At 38.2% G+C, this 17,681-nt stretch overlaps 1 protein-coding gene across 2 annotated transcripts in view; it reads left to right on the top strand.

The window, feature by feature from the left end:
• The window catches only part of LOC103985271 (uncharacterized), a 38,573-nt gene extending 21,117 nt beyond the window's left edge, over nucleotides 1-17,456 (top strand). For both annotated transcript variants that reach the window (XM_018826742.2, XM_065183489.1), the window contains 7 exons: nucleotides 10,518-10,807; nucleotides 10,894-10,985; nucleotides 11,078-11,207; nucleotides 13,755-14,947; nucleotides 15,043-15,344; nucleotides 16,537-16,704; nucleotides 17,008-17,456. In XM_018826742.2, coding sequence (XP_018682287.2) covers nucleotides 10,518-10,807; nucleotides 10,894-10,985; nucleotides 11,078-11,207; nucleotides 13,755-14,947; nucleotides 15,043-15,344; nucleotides 16,537-16,704; nucleotides 17,008-17,113 — 2,281 coding nt within the window. In that variant the 3' untranslated portion in view covers nucleotides 17,114-17,456. The remainder of the gene's footprint in view (nucleotides 1-10,517; nucleotides 10,808-10,893; nucleotides 10,986-11,077; nucleotides 11,208-13,754; nucleotides 14,948-15,042; nucleotides 15,345-16,536; nucleotides 16,705-17,007) is intronic.
• The last annotated feature ends 225 nt before the right edge of the window (nucleotides 17,457-17,681 follow it).

Genomic DNA, 17,681 nt, shown 5'->3' with positions numbered 1-17,681 from the left:
CCATCTAGTTAAATTTGGCTTTAGTTAACTTTTATAGCATCCCTTTATATGTTTGCATGTTTTTTTTCTTATTGTACACATTTTCTGAAGTTTTTCTGAAATGTTTCTATATCACTAGGGTAATTGATTGGTCTAGTTTGTTGATAACTAAAATTAAACAAGTTACTCCGAATTTAAAGCATTAGTTGGTGCTAGAACCCTTGGTTTGTATGATTTTGCAGTCATGGCAAGAAGTTTTTTGATCATGCCTAACTCTCACTTATTTAACTTGGCTATTGACTTTAAAATTTGATGTCTGAATCATTGATTTAAAAAGCGTTAGGCGCCAAAAGGCGCTAAGGTCCAAAAACGCCTGAGGCGCTCGCCCAAGCGCTCGCTCGAGCGAAGCAAGGCGCTAAAAATATATAATATAATTAATAAATATAATTATTTAAAATTTTAAATAAAAATATGTTATTAAATTAAGAAAATCTAAGATACAAAATCATAATGTCACATTAACAAAAAGTTTCAAAATTCAAAATAATAAAATTTTATATCAAAATCATTCATCATAATCAATATTATTGTCATTTTCACATAAATAATCTTCATTGAATTCGTCCTCTTCCTCTTGTCCTTCGACTCCTTCATCAAAATATGTTTCATTCTTTATGGCTTCAACAATAGTAGGAGCCGAGCTTGATACTTTTGCACTCATTTTTCTCTTTGTCATATGTCTTATATATGTTTGTATTTCTCCAGCACCTGAAGTTCTTGCCACATCTTCCCATGTCAATCTATCATCTTCAAACACAAGCTCGTCTTCGGTATCTTGCAAGTTAGTACCTATTTCTCTCACCAATCACTCATTTGAATCATCAATATCTTGCAATGAGATTGGATCAATTCTATTTTGTAAATCATAACGAGCTTTCAAAGCTTGATTATATTTTATGTAAACAAGATCATACAATCGTTGATGTTCCAATCGATTTCTTCTCTTTGAGTGAATCTGTTATGTCATATAATTTAAAAATATATTAATACATCTATCTAAATAAATAAATAAATTAAAACAAAAATATTTAGTGATCCTTACATGCTCAAAGACACTCCAGTTTCGCTCACAACCCGAAACACTACATATCAAACTAAGTACTTTGATAGTAAATTGCTATAAGTTCGGGGTAGAATTTCCAAATAGACTCCACCATTTAGCTGCAAAATTTATGTTATTAGTAATAACATATTAACATAATATATATGAAATTAATTTTATTAAATTATTAATACTTGGAGACTTAGTTGTCCTGGATCGAACGACCATTGGAATTCCAAAAGGACCTTCAGCATTTTTATATAAAGATAATTCATGAATAATCTTATCTTGAACCTCAAGGTTGGGAACTAATCTTGCAATGCATTGATATAACCCATCCAAAACTTTTGCATCAAACCCAACATATTTAATCTTATAAAAGAATTCAGGGTTCAAATAATATCCTGCTGCATGTAAGGGACGATGAAGTTGACAATTCCATCTTTCGTCAATGATTGTAAAAATTTTCTCATATTTTTTTTTTATTTTCATTAAAAGATCTTTTAATCGTCTTCTTTGCTCTATTCATAGCCTCATAAATATATCTCATTGTAGGTTTATTTTCATTATCCACCAATCGAAGGACTCGAACAAGAGGGCCTATTACCTTTAATATATAAACTACATGATTCCAAAAGGATGACATTAAGATGATATCAGCAGCCCTCTTGCCTTTTGCTTCGTTTGCCCATTTGCTTGTCACTCATTTCTCAGAGGTAAACATGTTTCTCAGATTATGTTTTTGACGATGCACACTCTGTAATGTCGATGAAGTAGCAAATCGGGTGACACCATATCTCACTAATTCTTTGTTCCCTGTAAATTATCTAATCATATTCAAAGCCCCAATATGATTATAAAGAAATCCAACAACAAAAATTGCCCTTTCTAATCCTTTTTTGATGTCTAAGATCTTTCCAATATCCTCCAACATTAAATCAATACAATGTGTTGCACATGGAGTCCAATATAAGTGTTGTCTTTTTGTTTCAAGCAATTTACCTGAGACAAAGGATAACAAAAATGATAAGCCTTAAGAGTTTAACACATTTAATTGAAGATAAAATAATTAACAAATTCAAAAGATGAATATTACCACCTAATACATAGTTGCTTCTATTGTCGGTTATGATTTGAACGACATTTTGTTCTCCAATTTCTTCCATGAAGTTGTCAAGTAAATCAGATATCTTGTCTCCAGATTTTACAAAAGATTAAGCATCTATTGACTTCACAAACATAGTCCATAAATAACAATTAACCATAAAATTAATTATACTCCTGCGCCTCCTGTCAGTCTAAACATCTGACATATGCTGCCCATGATTCGACCCTTTGGTAAGTCATTTATATAATTCGACTCTTTTTGCAACAATGGAACTTGCATCTCATAATAACTTGGAGGTTTTATTCCTGCACTATATCTTCCAATAGCTTCAATCATATTCTTAAAACTGTCTAAACGAGTTGTACTAAGGGGAAGACCAACCTGATAGAAGAAGCGAGCAATGTGCTGAATTGTTTTTCCTCTTATTTCTTTATCACAAGCATCACCTATATTTGTTTGTCTAAATTTTTAGCCTCTTACTTGCCCTTGTTTTTGGGATCCTTGAAACATATATAGATCCATCGGTTCTTTTTTACCCTTCTTAGTACTCAGAATTTTTTTTCTTTTTTTGTCGTATACTTTTTTCCCACTTGGGTTAACACTCATAGAATAATCTTCTTCTTCAACCCTGAGATGTTTAACATTGTCTTCTGGTAAATTCCCGTAAGATTCATTCTTTTATATCTTTTTTTCATTCATATAACTCAGCAACTCTTCTTTTACCTCAGGTGGACACTTTTTGCAAGCTGCTGCATTCTTAAAATTTCCTACTAGATGTAGTTTTGCACGAAAAATACCACCTCTAGTAGTCTTATCGCAGAATATGCAAGTCACTGCATTAGGATTTTTCGGATCCTTCAGATAATTATACTTTTATGTAGGATCTTTTTTTGATGCCATTGGAGACTCTATTAAGTTGCTCTGTACACTTGCCATTTATCTTGAAACCTAACAATAATTTCAAATAAAAAAAAATTAATAGTATTAAAATCAAAATAATATATTATTAATCTAATAAATACAAATACTATTATTAGTATACTGTTAACTATATACTGTTAATAGTATACAGAAGGAGAAGAAGGAAGAGGAGTGTAAGGGGGTGCTGATTGAGAAAAGAGGAAGCAGCAACGGTAGTGGGAGTGGCGAGCGGCGACAGCGACAGCGGCAAGTAGCGACAGTGCCAGCGACCAGCGGGAGCAGGAGCAGGAGCGGCGACAGCGGTAGCGGTAGCGAGTAGTGACAGCAGCGGGAGCGACAGCGGTAACGAGCAGGGTTACGGTTGGGCAGCGACAGTTGATATCAGTTTTAGTTGGTTCGATTGAATCAACTAAAACACTAGAGACCGAATCAGACCTAAAATCTTAGATCGGTTGCCTGGTTTAACCCAGGCGCTCGCCCGAAGCGTGCCACTTGGAAGTGAAGCGAGGTGCTCGGGCCTCACTCCGCCTCGCCCGAGCGCCTATGCGAGCGCCCGAGCGCCTTTTTAAATCACTAGTCTGAATGACCTTTTATGTGAAGAAAAGGGTGCAAGTTTTTATCTGACACGATTAGGAAATACTTCATATGTTATCCCATAGGTTAATGCCTTTTGATGTTCTGAAAGTCCAGGATTAAATTACAAAGGATACCATAAGAGTAAGAGCATTACAAAATACAAATATAAGTGTTAGGACTCTAGCTAGGAGAGTCCTAATTGAGAGGGACATTCATGTAAAACCTACCTAAGCCGACCCCTATTAAAGAGGTGAAGAGGTCGGCTAGGGTTAGGAGGTTGTTTCTTAGAGATGAATTAGGAGTTGTAAAGGAATATGAGTCTTGAGTAGAAGTCATATTAGGAGTTGGTTAGAAGTAGGAGTCTTGAGTAGGAGTCCTATTAGGAGTTAGGATTTAGAAACCCTATAAATAGCCATGTATTCCTCCTCTTTTGATAAGCAATAGATGAATCTTTTCTGCAGCCTTTGAGCAGCAACTTGGAGGGAGGAACCCCTATAGAGTTCCAAGGAGGTCGATCCCCTAAAGAGATCAACCCCAAGTTTAGAATCTACAAGGGTTCTAACACCTGGTATCAAAGCAGCGTTCTTGGCGTCTCGCTGCCCTTCCATAGCCATCCATCAACCCTCCATAACCGCCCAAAGCAATTCCCACAATTGCTTAATAGATCTTTGCCAAATTCCGTCGTCATCTCCACCACCACGGATCATCCTTTGATCTCCCCGTGAATTGCAACAGGTTTTGGTTTTCTACCTTACTGCTGCAATTTAGTTATCCTTATTTGAAAATCCCAAAAAAATTATTCCTATATTGCTGCATAAACTTTTCTTCATAAAGTTTTCATCTCTACGACGAAAGATACATTGCAGAATTTCAACCGTATAGCATCGTCTGTTTGATCTTGATACTACGTTGTTTTTATCCAAATCTCTACGAAATTTTTATGATAGCTTTGACACTTCCTAACAGTGGAATTCCCTTTAGTTTCATCAAAAAATTCTCAATATAAACCACTGATCTTTTACGTCCAATCTGCTATACTTAAAAATCTGTGTTGCAGAAAATTTCAGCCGCATATTGTTGTCTTAACCCATCTATTTGCAATCTTTTTTGAATGAAATTTCTTAAACACTTCATAGATCATCTTGGCGTCCATCTAAGATTGATATATTAAGAAATTCATCTTTAAAAATGATTTTGTGTTGCTGTAAATTTTCGTCGTAACCCGCTGAAATTTTTCGACAAGAATTCTGCAATCGCAACTTGCACCAATTTCCTTGCTGTTATACTGCCGAAATTTTCTTAATTAAATTAGATATCCTTGATGTCATATAAACTGTGATTTTGCTATCAATTCGTTTCTCAATTCTCTCAAGTTTTTGGTGGAAATTACGTCGAGAAACCGTTGTTTCTTTGACGACAATTCTACTCTTACAAGACAGCACATACTTGCTGCAACTTCCACTTATTTCTATCAAACCTTTGCTACCATCTACCACAAATCCAAAACTTTAATCTACAGCCCTAAAACTCCACCAAAACACACCCTCCAATTGCACCCAAAATAGTCACAAAACAAGCTTAAACCGTAGCCTACATCCACCGATCTACCAACCCTTTCGACCATCACCTCTCTCAACCAATACATGCCTTTAACCCGACAACAAAAGAGAGATCTTAACATCACAGATTTGACGGCATATACTATGACATCTGAGGAGGTAATCAATGCTAAATTCGAAGCCTTCGAGGCGCGAATGAAGGATAAGATTCGGACGCTCTTTACCGAACTCAGATTTGGCCGACCACTAAGCCCGAAAAAATCACATCAAGGAGAGAGCTTTGCCCAATCGCACCAAGCCCAAAGATATGACTTCCAAGAGAGGGGAAGCTTTATGACCAACCCCAACTATCTATACATGAGAGTGGACTTCTCTAGATGGGAAGAAGGAGACCCGATTGGTTGGATCTCACGCGCGGAGTGATATTTTTGGTACCATAAAATCACGGATGCATCTATGGTGAAAATTGCAGCTATACATCTTGAAGGGGATGTTATACAGTGGTTTGATTGGTTTGAACATACTTATGGAGTCCTTTCATGGCGACAATTCAAAGGACTACTGATCCGCTTCAAACCAACCGATTACGAGAATATTGACGGACAACTAGCAAAGATCCGACAAACCTCTACCATTCAGGAGTACCAAACCAGGTTTGAAAGGTTATCTAATCAATCTCGTGATTGGTCTAAAAAACAGCTATTGAGGACCTTCATTGAGGGCTTGAAGCCGGAGATCCGAGGAGAAGTTAAAGCGCGACAACCATATACGCTTATGGCAGCCATCTCTTTCGCACGACATCAAGAGGAGCAATTGAACCATGAAGCTCAGAGGACTAGGGTCGCTCCTCAACCAGTAATATTGAAGCCCTCGGCCCCCCCTACTATCGACCAAGTCCCTACACCAAAGAGGTTAACAAGAGAAGAGCTTCGGGAGCGATATGCGAAGGGGTTATGTTGGCATTGTGACGAGCTGTGGAGCCGTAAACATCGCTGTAGTAAAGGGAGACTTCTTATGATTGAACCAATAGAAGAAGAGGTCATTGAACATCCAGAAGAGAGCCTTGAACATGAAGAATAAGATGCAGAAGAAGAGCCACAATCGACCGAAGTTACGGTACATACACTAGCCGGCTACTCAAACCCGCAAACGATGAAAGTTGGAGGCCTTCTCAAACAACAACCGATCACTGTTCTTATCGACACGGGCATTATTAATAACTTTCTAAACAGTAAGGTTACTATCCAGATGGCCTTACCTATCGAGAATTGCAACAGGTTTAACGTTAAGGTCGCCGATGGATGGATTTTGAAGTATGATCGTAGGCGCCCGCAAGTGAAACTGTTGCTGATCATGAGGCCTTACCAAGAGTTAATTGTATATTTCTTCCTTCTCCCTCTTGATGATCATGAGGCCATGCTCATAATTAAATGGTTGACGACATTAGGTGATATTTCTTGGAATTTTATGCAACTAATTATGAAATTTTACAGTAATGAGAAACATGTGATACTGAACGGGAAACGTGGGGGCAACGTAACGATGATTTGCACACAACAAATGGAGAAGGTTTTGCATAAAGCATGCAACAGATTTTTGGTACAACTTGAGCAACAAACTAAGGGAGAGCCAATAGAATTTGAAGATCCAAACCTACTTCCTTTGCTTGTTGAATTTTCAAATATATTTGATGAACCGTACAACCTACCTCTTACCCGTCGGCATGATCATTATATAACGATTCTTTCAGGCAAACCTCCAGCAAATACTCGGCCATATCAGTATCTACATCTCCAGAAGGATGAAATAGAAAGGATTGTAAAAGAGATGCTCGAAACAGGAGTTAGTCGGCCAAGTTGCAACCTCTAGTCTTCACCGGTGCTACTTATACGCAAGAAGGATGGAACATGGCGAATATACGTTGATTACCGAGCTCTCAATGGCATAACCATCAAGGACAAATACCTTATTCCAATAGCAGATGAATTGCTAGATGAAAGGGAGCACAAATCTTCACAAAGCTGGACCTTTGATTCGGGTATCATCAAATATGAGTGTACGAAGAAGACATACCGAAAACCACCTTTTGAACACACAACAACCATTACGAATTTTTGCTTTCTTCAACAGAAGGTGGAATATCTTGGGCATATCATATCAGAGGAAGGTGTGACAGTGGACCATTTCAAAATTGAAGCAATGCAAAACTGGCCTACCCCGAGGAACATAAAATTGCTACATGGCTTTTTGGGTTTAACAGGTTACTATCGTAAGTTCGTGAAAAACTATGGAAAGATCAATGCACCACTTACTTTCTTACTGGAAAAAGATGTCTTCCAATGGTTAGACAAAGCCTCCGCTGCCTTCGACAAACTTTAGGCAGCCATGACGACGACGCCGGTGCTAACACTACCAGATTTCAACCGACCCTTCATTATTGAGGCCGACGCATCTGGAGTCAGAATTGGAGCCATTCTCATGCAAGATGGTTGACCACTCGCATACACTAGCAAGGCTTTATCTCCCTCCCATCAAAATAAGTCAACATATGATAAGGAGATGCTCGCCATTGTGCGCGTAGCAACGAGGTGGAGTCCCTACTTGATTGGTCGACGATTTCAAATTAAAACCAACCATAAAAGCCTCAAGTACTTTTTGGAGCCAAAGATATCATCCCCTGATAGAAAAAATGGGTAATAAAACTTCTTGGATTTGATTATGAAATAACTTACAAAAGGGGAAAGAGAATGTTCTTACAGATGCGCTTTCGCAACTACCCGAGCAAGCTGAAGTTTCGGCCATTTCACTTCCGACCAGCGACTTTCTTGAGGATTTTAAGATTGAATGGTAGAAAGATTCAGAGACTAGTAAGATTATAAAAAAATTAGAGGAAGCACCAAGTTCCGTGGCTCATTACAATTGAGACTCAAAAGAATTACACTATAAGGGACGTATTGTGCTTATGATAAATTCTACTTGCATCTTCACGAGCAGATTTTGGACAAAGTTATTCCATATGTAGGGTACTAAATTGAAAAGGAGTACGACATATCACCCACAAATCAACTACCGGACAAAAGTTGTAAATAGGTGCTTGGAGACAGCCCAAAGCCACCCACCAAATATGACTAACCAAGGAGAACTCCAAACCCAGCCAAGTGCCATTATTGATCGACGGATCGTGACTCGACAACGACGACCCACTACTAAAGTGCTAATACAGTGGGTGAACCTACCAACAGAAGATGCCACTTGGGAGAACTATGACGACTTGAAGATCAAATTCTCAAAATTTATGAATCGTTAGCCTCGAGGACAAGGCTGATTTGAAGAGGGCGGGTCTGTTAGGACTCTAGCTAGGAGAGTCCTAATTGAGAGGGACATTCATGTAAAACCTACCTAAGTCAACCCCTATTAAAGAGGTGAAGAGGCCGGCTAGGGTTAGGAGGTTGTTTCTTAGAGATGAATTAGGAGTTGTAAAAGAATAGGAGTCTTGAGTAGAAGTCCTATTAGGAGTTGGTTAGAAGTAGGAGTCTTGAGTAGGAGTCCTATTAGGAGTTAGGGTTTAGAAACCCTATAAATAGCCATGTATTCCTCCTCTTTTGATAAGCAATAGATGAATCTTTTCTGCAGCCTTTGAGCAGCAACTTGTAGGGAGGAACCCTTATAGAGTTCCAAGGAGGCCGATCCCCTAAAGAGATCAATCCCAAGTTTAGAATCTACAAGGGTTCTAACAATAAGACTTCATAAAGAACATAACATGCACTGTCAAGTGTCAACACACTCTGAAGTTTGCTTATGCTTGTATCTGTTAAATTACCTAGTATGTAATTGAAAATCTTTATAAAGTTCTGATGCATATACTTGGATCGGAAATGATCATGACATCCCTTATTGACAAGGTCTTGGGAAGATTCAAGGGTCGCACAATAACCTCCTTTCCCAAGCTGGTAAATTGGTTCTTATAAACTCGGTTATAAATTCACTTCCAACTCATTTTTTTAGCTCTTGGATTTCTAACATGCTGATTTTTAGATTCTCCAAACTCTCTTGAGACTTCTTTTGGAATGATAACCAGAATCATAACAAGATGCATTTGATCAATTGGGCCAACATGACCCTCCCCAAGGAGGAAGGGGGTTTTGGTATCCGGGATCTTAAAACTGTTAAAAAAGCTATTTATGTCAAACACATAACTCCAATCCTAAACTCTTACAATGTCCTCTAGGTCAATGTTTTCCTTGCTAAATATGGTAAACTTCACCCTTGGATTTTCTTAGTTCGTAATAGAACTTCCCCAATGTACAGATCTATCCTTTATCTGACTTCAAGCAATAAGGATGGTTGTCGGAAACTTATAAACAGCAGTTGTAACACCAAGATCTGGGAAGACCCTTGGCTTGACAATATTCCATTTAACAAATGGCTCGTATTTATTGGAATGGATGTATTGAGTAATTACTAGTTTGTTTCTTATATTATTTCTAACTCTCATTGGAATGTTACAACTCTTGAAACTTTGTTTCACCCTTGTTTCATGGTAGTATCCAATCCATTCATCTCCCCCAGCATCCTGGCATGAATTTCTATGTTTGTACCTTTAATCCTTCAGGCGGTACAATAGTGAATAGTTCCTATGGGCATCTAACTAGATACTACACCTAGGAGGCTCCTTGGCAGGGCTGGAAGGCGATCTGGCGCCTTAGGATTGCTCCAAAGATTAAAATTTTCCTTTGGAAGTTTTCTTGGAATTGATTGCCAACCTCTAGCTTTATCTCCAGCATCATCCACTGTCAACTAGACCAATGCTTTGTATGTCATTTATATACTGACTCAACCACTTTCATTCTCTTTGATTGCATTTTCGCCCAAGCTTTCTGGGATTCCCTACAGCAGCTTTTAAACTATCGATTGCAACTTTTTTTCCTCTTGGTTTCAAGGAGATTGGTTTGGGGAAGGTTCGTCCTCTGAAGTGTCATCCCTACAGCAGCAGTTAGATGCTGGTTACCCATGTTGAGCAATCTTGTCATGGATCCAGGGCTCATCCTCTGAAAATATTTTAGCAAGAACACGAAGAAGCCACTTATTCCAATAGGCATTATTTGTCTTGTTTATTTTTGAGACTATGAATGATGCCAAATCCACCATCTTAAATGCCATATCTAATGAATATTATGCTGTATCATCATGATTGTAAACTTTTATCGAAACAACTTCTTAAGATAATTGTACTGATGATGATAACTTGAACTATTTCTGTTGCTTTGTTCAGGTCCTTTGATGATACCATAGGCTCAAGCAAGCAAAATCTTGATGTAGTGCCAGGCATGCCAAACACGAGAGATAATGTGAAATTTGAGAGTTTCACATTAAAGGCTCCGACTGATATGCAAGAGAATTTTCATACTGAATGCTCCCGGAACAAAGAGAACAGAATTGCAATTAAGACATTAATTCTCTTCGAGGATGTGGATACTGTTTTTGAGGAAGACTGTGGTTTTATATCTTCTGTACTTCAACTGGCAGAAACTGCAAAACGACCTATAATACTTACAAGCAATAGTGAGTTTGTGGTTCATATCTAAAGAGTTTCTTTATCAAGTTATATCCTGTTATGCATTATTAGTTTTGTCAACTTTGATGGGCAGGCAAGAATCCTGTCTTACCCCCACTATTGAATCGGCTGGTTTTAAATTTTGAGCTACCATCAGCTGCAGAGCTGTTTTGGCATTTATATATGGTAAGAGATTCAACTTCAATGTCATGTATTCCTTTTGTTCAGAAGAGCACCTTGGTCAAAAAACTGTCTAGTGATTAATTGTATCACTACAGATTTGTGCTTCTGAGAAGGCTCAAATTTCAGCCCACCTACTGGAGCAGTTAATTATATCATGTCTAGGTGATATTCGTAAGATCATCATGCTGCTTCAGTTCTGGTGCCAAGGTAACAAGTATCATGTAGGTAAGTAGCTACTCCTGATATATGCAATGAACTTTTTTACATGGAAGTATGGAACCATTTTGTGGCATAAGAAAGTCTTCATCTTGGACATTGTACTACCTGAACTTGGTGAGATTGAACTTCTTTGTTTGTTTAATATATATTTTTGTATACAACAACAAACACAAAGTCATTAAGTCTCAACTATAAGAGGTCGGTTATATGAATCTTTTGTCATCATTAAGATATGTAAAAGGCCATATATTTAGTTAAGTTTAAAGTACTTAAAATTTTTATTTATAGTTTCTATTAAAGTTTGTTTAGGTTTTCTTTTATCTCTCCTCGTACCATTAACATTAATCATTTCACTTCTTCTGACTATCGCATCTGAAGGTTTTCTAAGCACATGCTCATATCATATTAAACGTTTTTCTCTTATTTTATCCTCTATCAAAGCAATACCTAGTTGTTCACGAATAAAAATATTTATTTTTCTATCTTTCTTAATAACTTCAAATGTATTTGTTGGTCTCACAATCATCTTATAAAATTTTTCTTTTAATTTCAAATGTATTTGATGATCACACAAGACTCTTAATGCCCCTTGTTATTTTAATCATTCTGTTTTCACTCCATGAATAATATCTTCATCGATCTCTTTATCGTGTTGAATAATTGATCTAAAATACCTAAAACTTTTATTTAAAGAATTTCTTGTCCATCCAATTTAACTATATTCTCCTATCTATTTCTAGAATTGTTAAAATTATATCTTATATATTTAGTTTTAGTTTTACTTAATCTAAACCCTTTAGTTTCTAATGAGTGCCTCCATAGCTCAAGTTTATAATTAATTTCACTTAGGCTTTCATTAATTAAGATAATATCATCAGCAAATAACATACTGTCACGACCTTAGTTGGAATTGCCTAAGGCGTGAGGCACCCTTGCGGCCAAAGACGCGAACTTAGCTTGCGTTGCTTAAGTCGCGAGTCACCCTTGTGGCAAAGACGCGAACTTAGCTTGCGTTGCCTAAGTCGCGCTTCGCCCTTGCGATCTTGCTCCGCAAGGATCAGCCACTTTGTAACCTCTCGCAGGTCCCGAAGGACCTGTAAAAGAGAAAGAAAGTTAGATCGAAAGAACGAGCAACGGCCAAGTCCCGAAGTCTCGCGAAAAGGGAAGCTTTACAAGCAAATCGTCGAACACCTTGTGTGCACAAGAGAAAAGAGGGAGAGGGAGAAAAACAAGGCTTTCAAGGATGAACGAACAGCTGCAAGCCCACAAACAACCGCTCACCTGGTCCCGGGCGCAAAACCAAGTTCCCGTAAAGGTCACGTGCGAACTTGCGAAAGAGTGTTCAACGCCCGGTATATAACCGAAGCCCCATCCAGCCATGTGCCACCCGGGGGGTTCCTGGGGTCTGAGATGGCTGACATTTTGGTAAGCGGAGGCAGCTCTCCGCTCACCTCCCGCGGCACGCGAAAACGGAACTGTTTTGGGCTGTTTTGGGGCTGTTTTGCTCGGTTCGGTGAGCGGTCGCTTTGCAACGCTGCAGCTTGTTCGAACTTACATATTTACAAGCAAAATGACCCAAAACCATGAGAAAACATGCTGTCAAGCAGCTGTACATGCGGGTGTGAGCGACGAACGGTTCGTTGAACGGAGTTGTTGCGGGTGCGCGACGACCGTTCGTGACAATACGTTAAGGAGGTCTATCATGTAAATGGCTAGTAAGTTCATTCATTATCAATGTAAAAAGATAGAGACTTAATACAGATCCTTGATGTAATACTATGCTAATAGGAAAATTCATTAGACACACTTCCTATTGTTTCAATACTAGCGACATTATCATACATATCTTTAATAACATCAATATAATTAGTGGATACATATTTTTTTTTCTAAAACCCACTATAATAAATATCTAAGAACCCTATCATAGGCTTTTTCTAAGTCAATAAAAACTATATTGCCTTTTCTTATGTATGCAAAGTGATATATGACGAGAAAAGGCTCACGAGCTTGGAGACTAGGTTGGTTAACTAAAACATATCCTACATTGATCTCTTGGTCAAGTTTATGTAGATCATGCCACTCTCTTATTTCTCAACGTGTTTGCTTTTAATTACTGAAGACTTTAAGGAATGTTTAGTGTCATGGATGTCCCCATAATAGTTGCATTTTCTGTATTAAGCAAGCGAACAAAGTTGATCGAGAGATTATTGGTTTTCATATTATTAGTTAATTCATGCTAGTAGAAGGAGCATTATCATATCACAAAAGAGCACAGATATGCTATGGATGCATCAACTCATGCTAGTAGCAACTGTAAACCTAATTTTAACTGCAAGCAAGCATTTACATTTTGGAGGTTTGAATGGTATACCATAACCCTGATTTAGCTGTCATTCTGATATGTTGCATTCAGTGACCTTTTTCTTTCAGTGTTTCTTATTGATAAATTATGTGACAAGCATTATTTAATATAAGTTACCAAAATGTACTGTTTTCTATATCGTGTTTTCTTATAATCAGCTGTTTATGAGTTCTGTTCCTACTATCCAGTCAGGAATTTACACACCTGCAGTCCCCTTCAATTTGACATAGACACTGTGCATCTGGTAATTCCAAGAATAATTCCTTGGGGGTTTCAGTGTGAGTTGTCAGAAAAGGTGGCGGATGAGATCAGCAGATCAATGTTTTCAATGGAAGACAACATAAAGTTAATGGAATTCAAGCCAGCAGAAAAGGTTGGTTCTGCAAAAGTTGAAAAAATCCATAATGTAATCAACAAGAGAAAGAAAAGCAAATTAAAGAGGAAGCAGTCAGATCTAGACTCTACAGAGTTTCCAGCAGATGCCAAGGATCTTGATGACTTCTCTGATGCTTCGGAGTCATATGCAAGATTTGATCAACAACAAATAACTAGGCAGAGGGCTCATATCGTACTGTCTTCCCAGTCTGATGACGAACCAAGTGCTGTTGAACTTCAACCTGCAGAAATTGTGTCAGCTGATCTAAGCTATTGTCCATTGCCAGACATGTCCAATTTGTGCAGCTTACAAACTCTGAAAGTTGTAAGCCCGCTGAGGCCTCTAGCTGATTTAGAATATCAGTCTCAAAGGAATTGTATTCAGCCTCTACTGGAAAGTTCTGATATTGCATCTGTTTCACATATCTGTGACACATTCAAAGTGCAGGAAGTGTCGTGCGTTCCTGAATCTTCTTTTGTAGCTGAATCTGACATCAGCAGGAGAGACAATGCCATATCTATGGCAGTATCTTCCAATACCATAGCTGTTAATTTAATTGATTTACTTAATCCAATACATGACTCACCAGAAGTTAACAATTTGACTGCATCCATAACTGAGGTCAATTTGTGTCCTGTCAGCAATATAAATGAGGTTGATGCTGAATCAGTTTATGGTAATGAGGAGCTAGGTGATTCCCAAAATGGGGTTCAATTTCCAGCTAATGGAGATGGAATTGAACTTCCAGCTAGTGGATATCAATTTATGGATGAATGTAGCCGAGCTGATTTTTCCATTGGGTTAGTTCCTGGGAGATGTGAAAGATCTCCACGTGTCTTTTCAGTTCAGGAAACATGGCAAAGATTACGTAACCAGCGGGAAGAACTAAGAACATATTTAAGCAAAAACCAGATGGAGTACTCGGTTGTGGACCTTGCTTCTGGACTTACTGACTTGATCTCTGAAACTGATATCATGTTCAGTCGCTCTAACCTCCTCATAAATGTAAGATGCTTTGATCTTCTTCATTCTAGATATTCTGGATATTTTAATTTCCTATATGTGAGAACATTCTGATCAAGTTAGATATATTTGTACAGGACATTCTGGAGCCATCATTAATACCCTCTGAGCCAGATGATTTTTCCTGGTATGATAGGCAATATGAGATGGGATCCACATACGTTCAGCATGGTCTATGTCTTTACACAGATAAATGTGCCAAGACATGCCCAGATATGGTCTTTATGGAACCGGAGACTCTAGTATTGGAGATGCTGGCCTCCAGCACTAATGCTATGGCTATGGGAAAGCTACTCAGCCTGGAAAGTACCAATACACAGAACTTGTCTAATCATGGTTTGAATTTAAAGGAAATAGGTCATGGCATTTCCTTAGAAAGGTTTGTTCTTATTCCTGATTAAACAACATCTGAATATTTGCATATCAGCTATGTATGTTTTATAGCCCAAGGTTCGCCGTACCGTACCGGCGTTTCGACCCGGGCTCGGTACCGGTACGGTACAGTATACCGCTCGGTACACCCAGGTGTACCGAGCACTGTACACTGCTACAGTATTACTGTACACTACTACAGTGTCGGTACGGTACGGAGCGGTCCGCGTACCGCTGGCCTGTCGGACCGGTACGTACCGCCCGTACCGGGTGGTACAGTCGGTACGGTAAACCTTATTATAGCCAAAAAGCTATCTTTACTAGTTCAAATCATTTGGATTTTCAGTTTAATATCTTTGAGAGTTCAGCTCATCTACTCAGAATTATTGTAGCCTCTTGTGATGTTGGTTGAAAGTGGACAAAATAGTCGATTAACAATGTGAGGTTTCCATTTAATCTAATCATGAAACTTTTATAAAGTGACTGCATTCCAAAAGAATGCAAGTCTAAATTCCTATCTTTAATGAATTTCAAAAAATTTCAAAATTAATTTATTCTTGTCAATGTTTCCTTTCTATGGGCATTTTAGAAGATAAGACGCTATAAAGAGCAAGTTTTGACTTAGTACACTCCATTAGATGGTTTTTAGACACCAATGCAGATATAATTTTATTCCTAAGTGTAACGTGTCATATATTTTGCTTTGCCATAATTGCTTCCAGATATCTACTTGTGTTACTAACTAGTAAAAGATCAATTTTCTTTTACCTCTGACGGGATAAGAGCTATTTTGTTTATATTGAGAATATTTGTTGAAAGTAGTAATAACCGAGGTCTTCAATTTCGGGCGGTAACTAGTAAAAGATCATATATATATATATATATATATATCGAACGATATATCGCTCGGTATATAGTATCGTACTGTACTGAGCGACTGTCGAAACTTCGGTACGGTACGATATTTCAATCCTTGGTAATAACTGTGACACCCCTTGATGGAAAAGAGTTGGATGCCGTGGTTCTAATGTTGGCATCTCCTGCTAAGCTTTTGAAAAACACCCATGCGTTTTGATACCTTATCTTCTATATAATTGTACTTTACATGCATGTGCTTGCACACATATATGTATGCATGTTGTTTTTCATAAAGAGAGTATATTGCTAAGCATTTTGGCTACTTGGCTGCTACTGTGCAGGAAACAACAATGTGCTCTTATGGATGCTCTTCTTCCTTTAGTTCCTGCTAGGTTGTCAATGACCCTCAGAGGCTCTGGGTTCCACGATTACTTGTCCTTTACAAGCCGCATATCCCGATTTGAGAGTGCACGGATCTCAGAGAGCATGAAGGAAAACAGTCACCGAAGGTAATATCAATACTGAAATCCCTTTTCCTGTGAAATCTCTAGCAGCAAAAGAAACATTTCTGGAGGAACTGATATATAGCAATTTAGTCATTAATCTGAATAATTCTGTGGCCACATTGAGCTATCTAAGCATAATCCTGATTGATGGATTGGCACAGATCTAGGCTGATAATTTATGCCCGGACTTAGTTTGGATATGATACTTTGTGAGTGATAGAGACTGGCCAATTACCAAGTTCAGTGAAATGTGCATTGATCTTGATCCATTTCGATGTGGTTAATCTAATTCTCTGTATCATGCAGGTCTCGAGATTTACGGCACTATCTAAGCTCTGGCTCCCTTTTATTGTCTCGTGAGGATGTGGCATTGTTGGCTCGAGCCTGCTGCTTCAAGGAGGCAGTGCCTTAGGTCGAATTTGTTGATGGCTGCAATATAAATACAAATACTCACGCATTCAGTGTTGAGCTTTATTTTGATTTGGAGGTAGCTGATGAGAAGCAATTATTCTATTTATATAATTCCTTGTGTATCCTAGGGAAGGCGCTCGCATGTATATTCTTTAGCGCGGGGGGGGGGGGGGGGTGTTGTATAGTAAAAGGCTGATATAATTCAACTAACCTTGTCTGCTAATATGTAAGCATCCTCTGTAAAGCGCAGGATATATAACATTTCATCATTCACAGGTTAGGGTCTTGTAGTTGAGGATCTTTTGTTGATTTGGGAAAATATTATGACAAATCAATTGAATTTATGGCTGGATTTATTCAGTGGAAACATAACACAGCTTGCAGGTCTTTTGTGCTCTAAAATGTTCTTATCCAGCACGTGCTCCAGTATATGCATGTAGTATGTAGGTTACTTTTGTTGTATGCTTTAGTCTTACGTCGCGTGGTCACTTGCGGTTGATAGATTGATGGAGCACCCAAAGCTTGTAAAGTTATCTTTATTCTCTGTTTTGCTTGTGCCATTTTGATAT

This window comes from Musa acuminata, chromosome BXJ1-5, assembly GCF_036884655.1.
Source record: "Musa acuminata AAA Group cultivar baxijiao chromosome BXJ1-5, Cavendish_Baxijiao_AAA, whole genome shotgun sequence".
Lineage (NCBI taxonomy): Eukaryota > Viridiplantae > Streptophyta > Magnoliopsida > Zingiberales > Musaceae > Musa > Musa acuminata.
The sequence above is the reverse complement of the archived record's forward strand: the minus strand, read 5'-3'. Positions and strand labels throughout refer to the sequence as shown.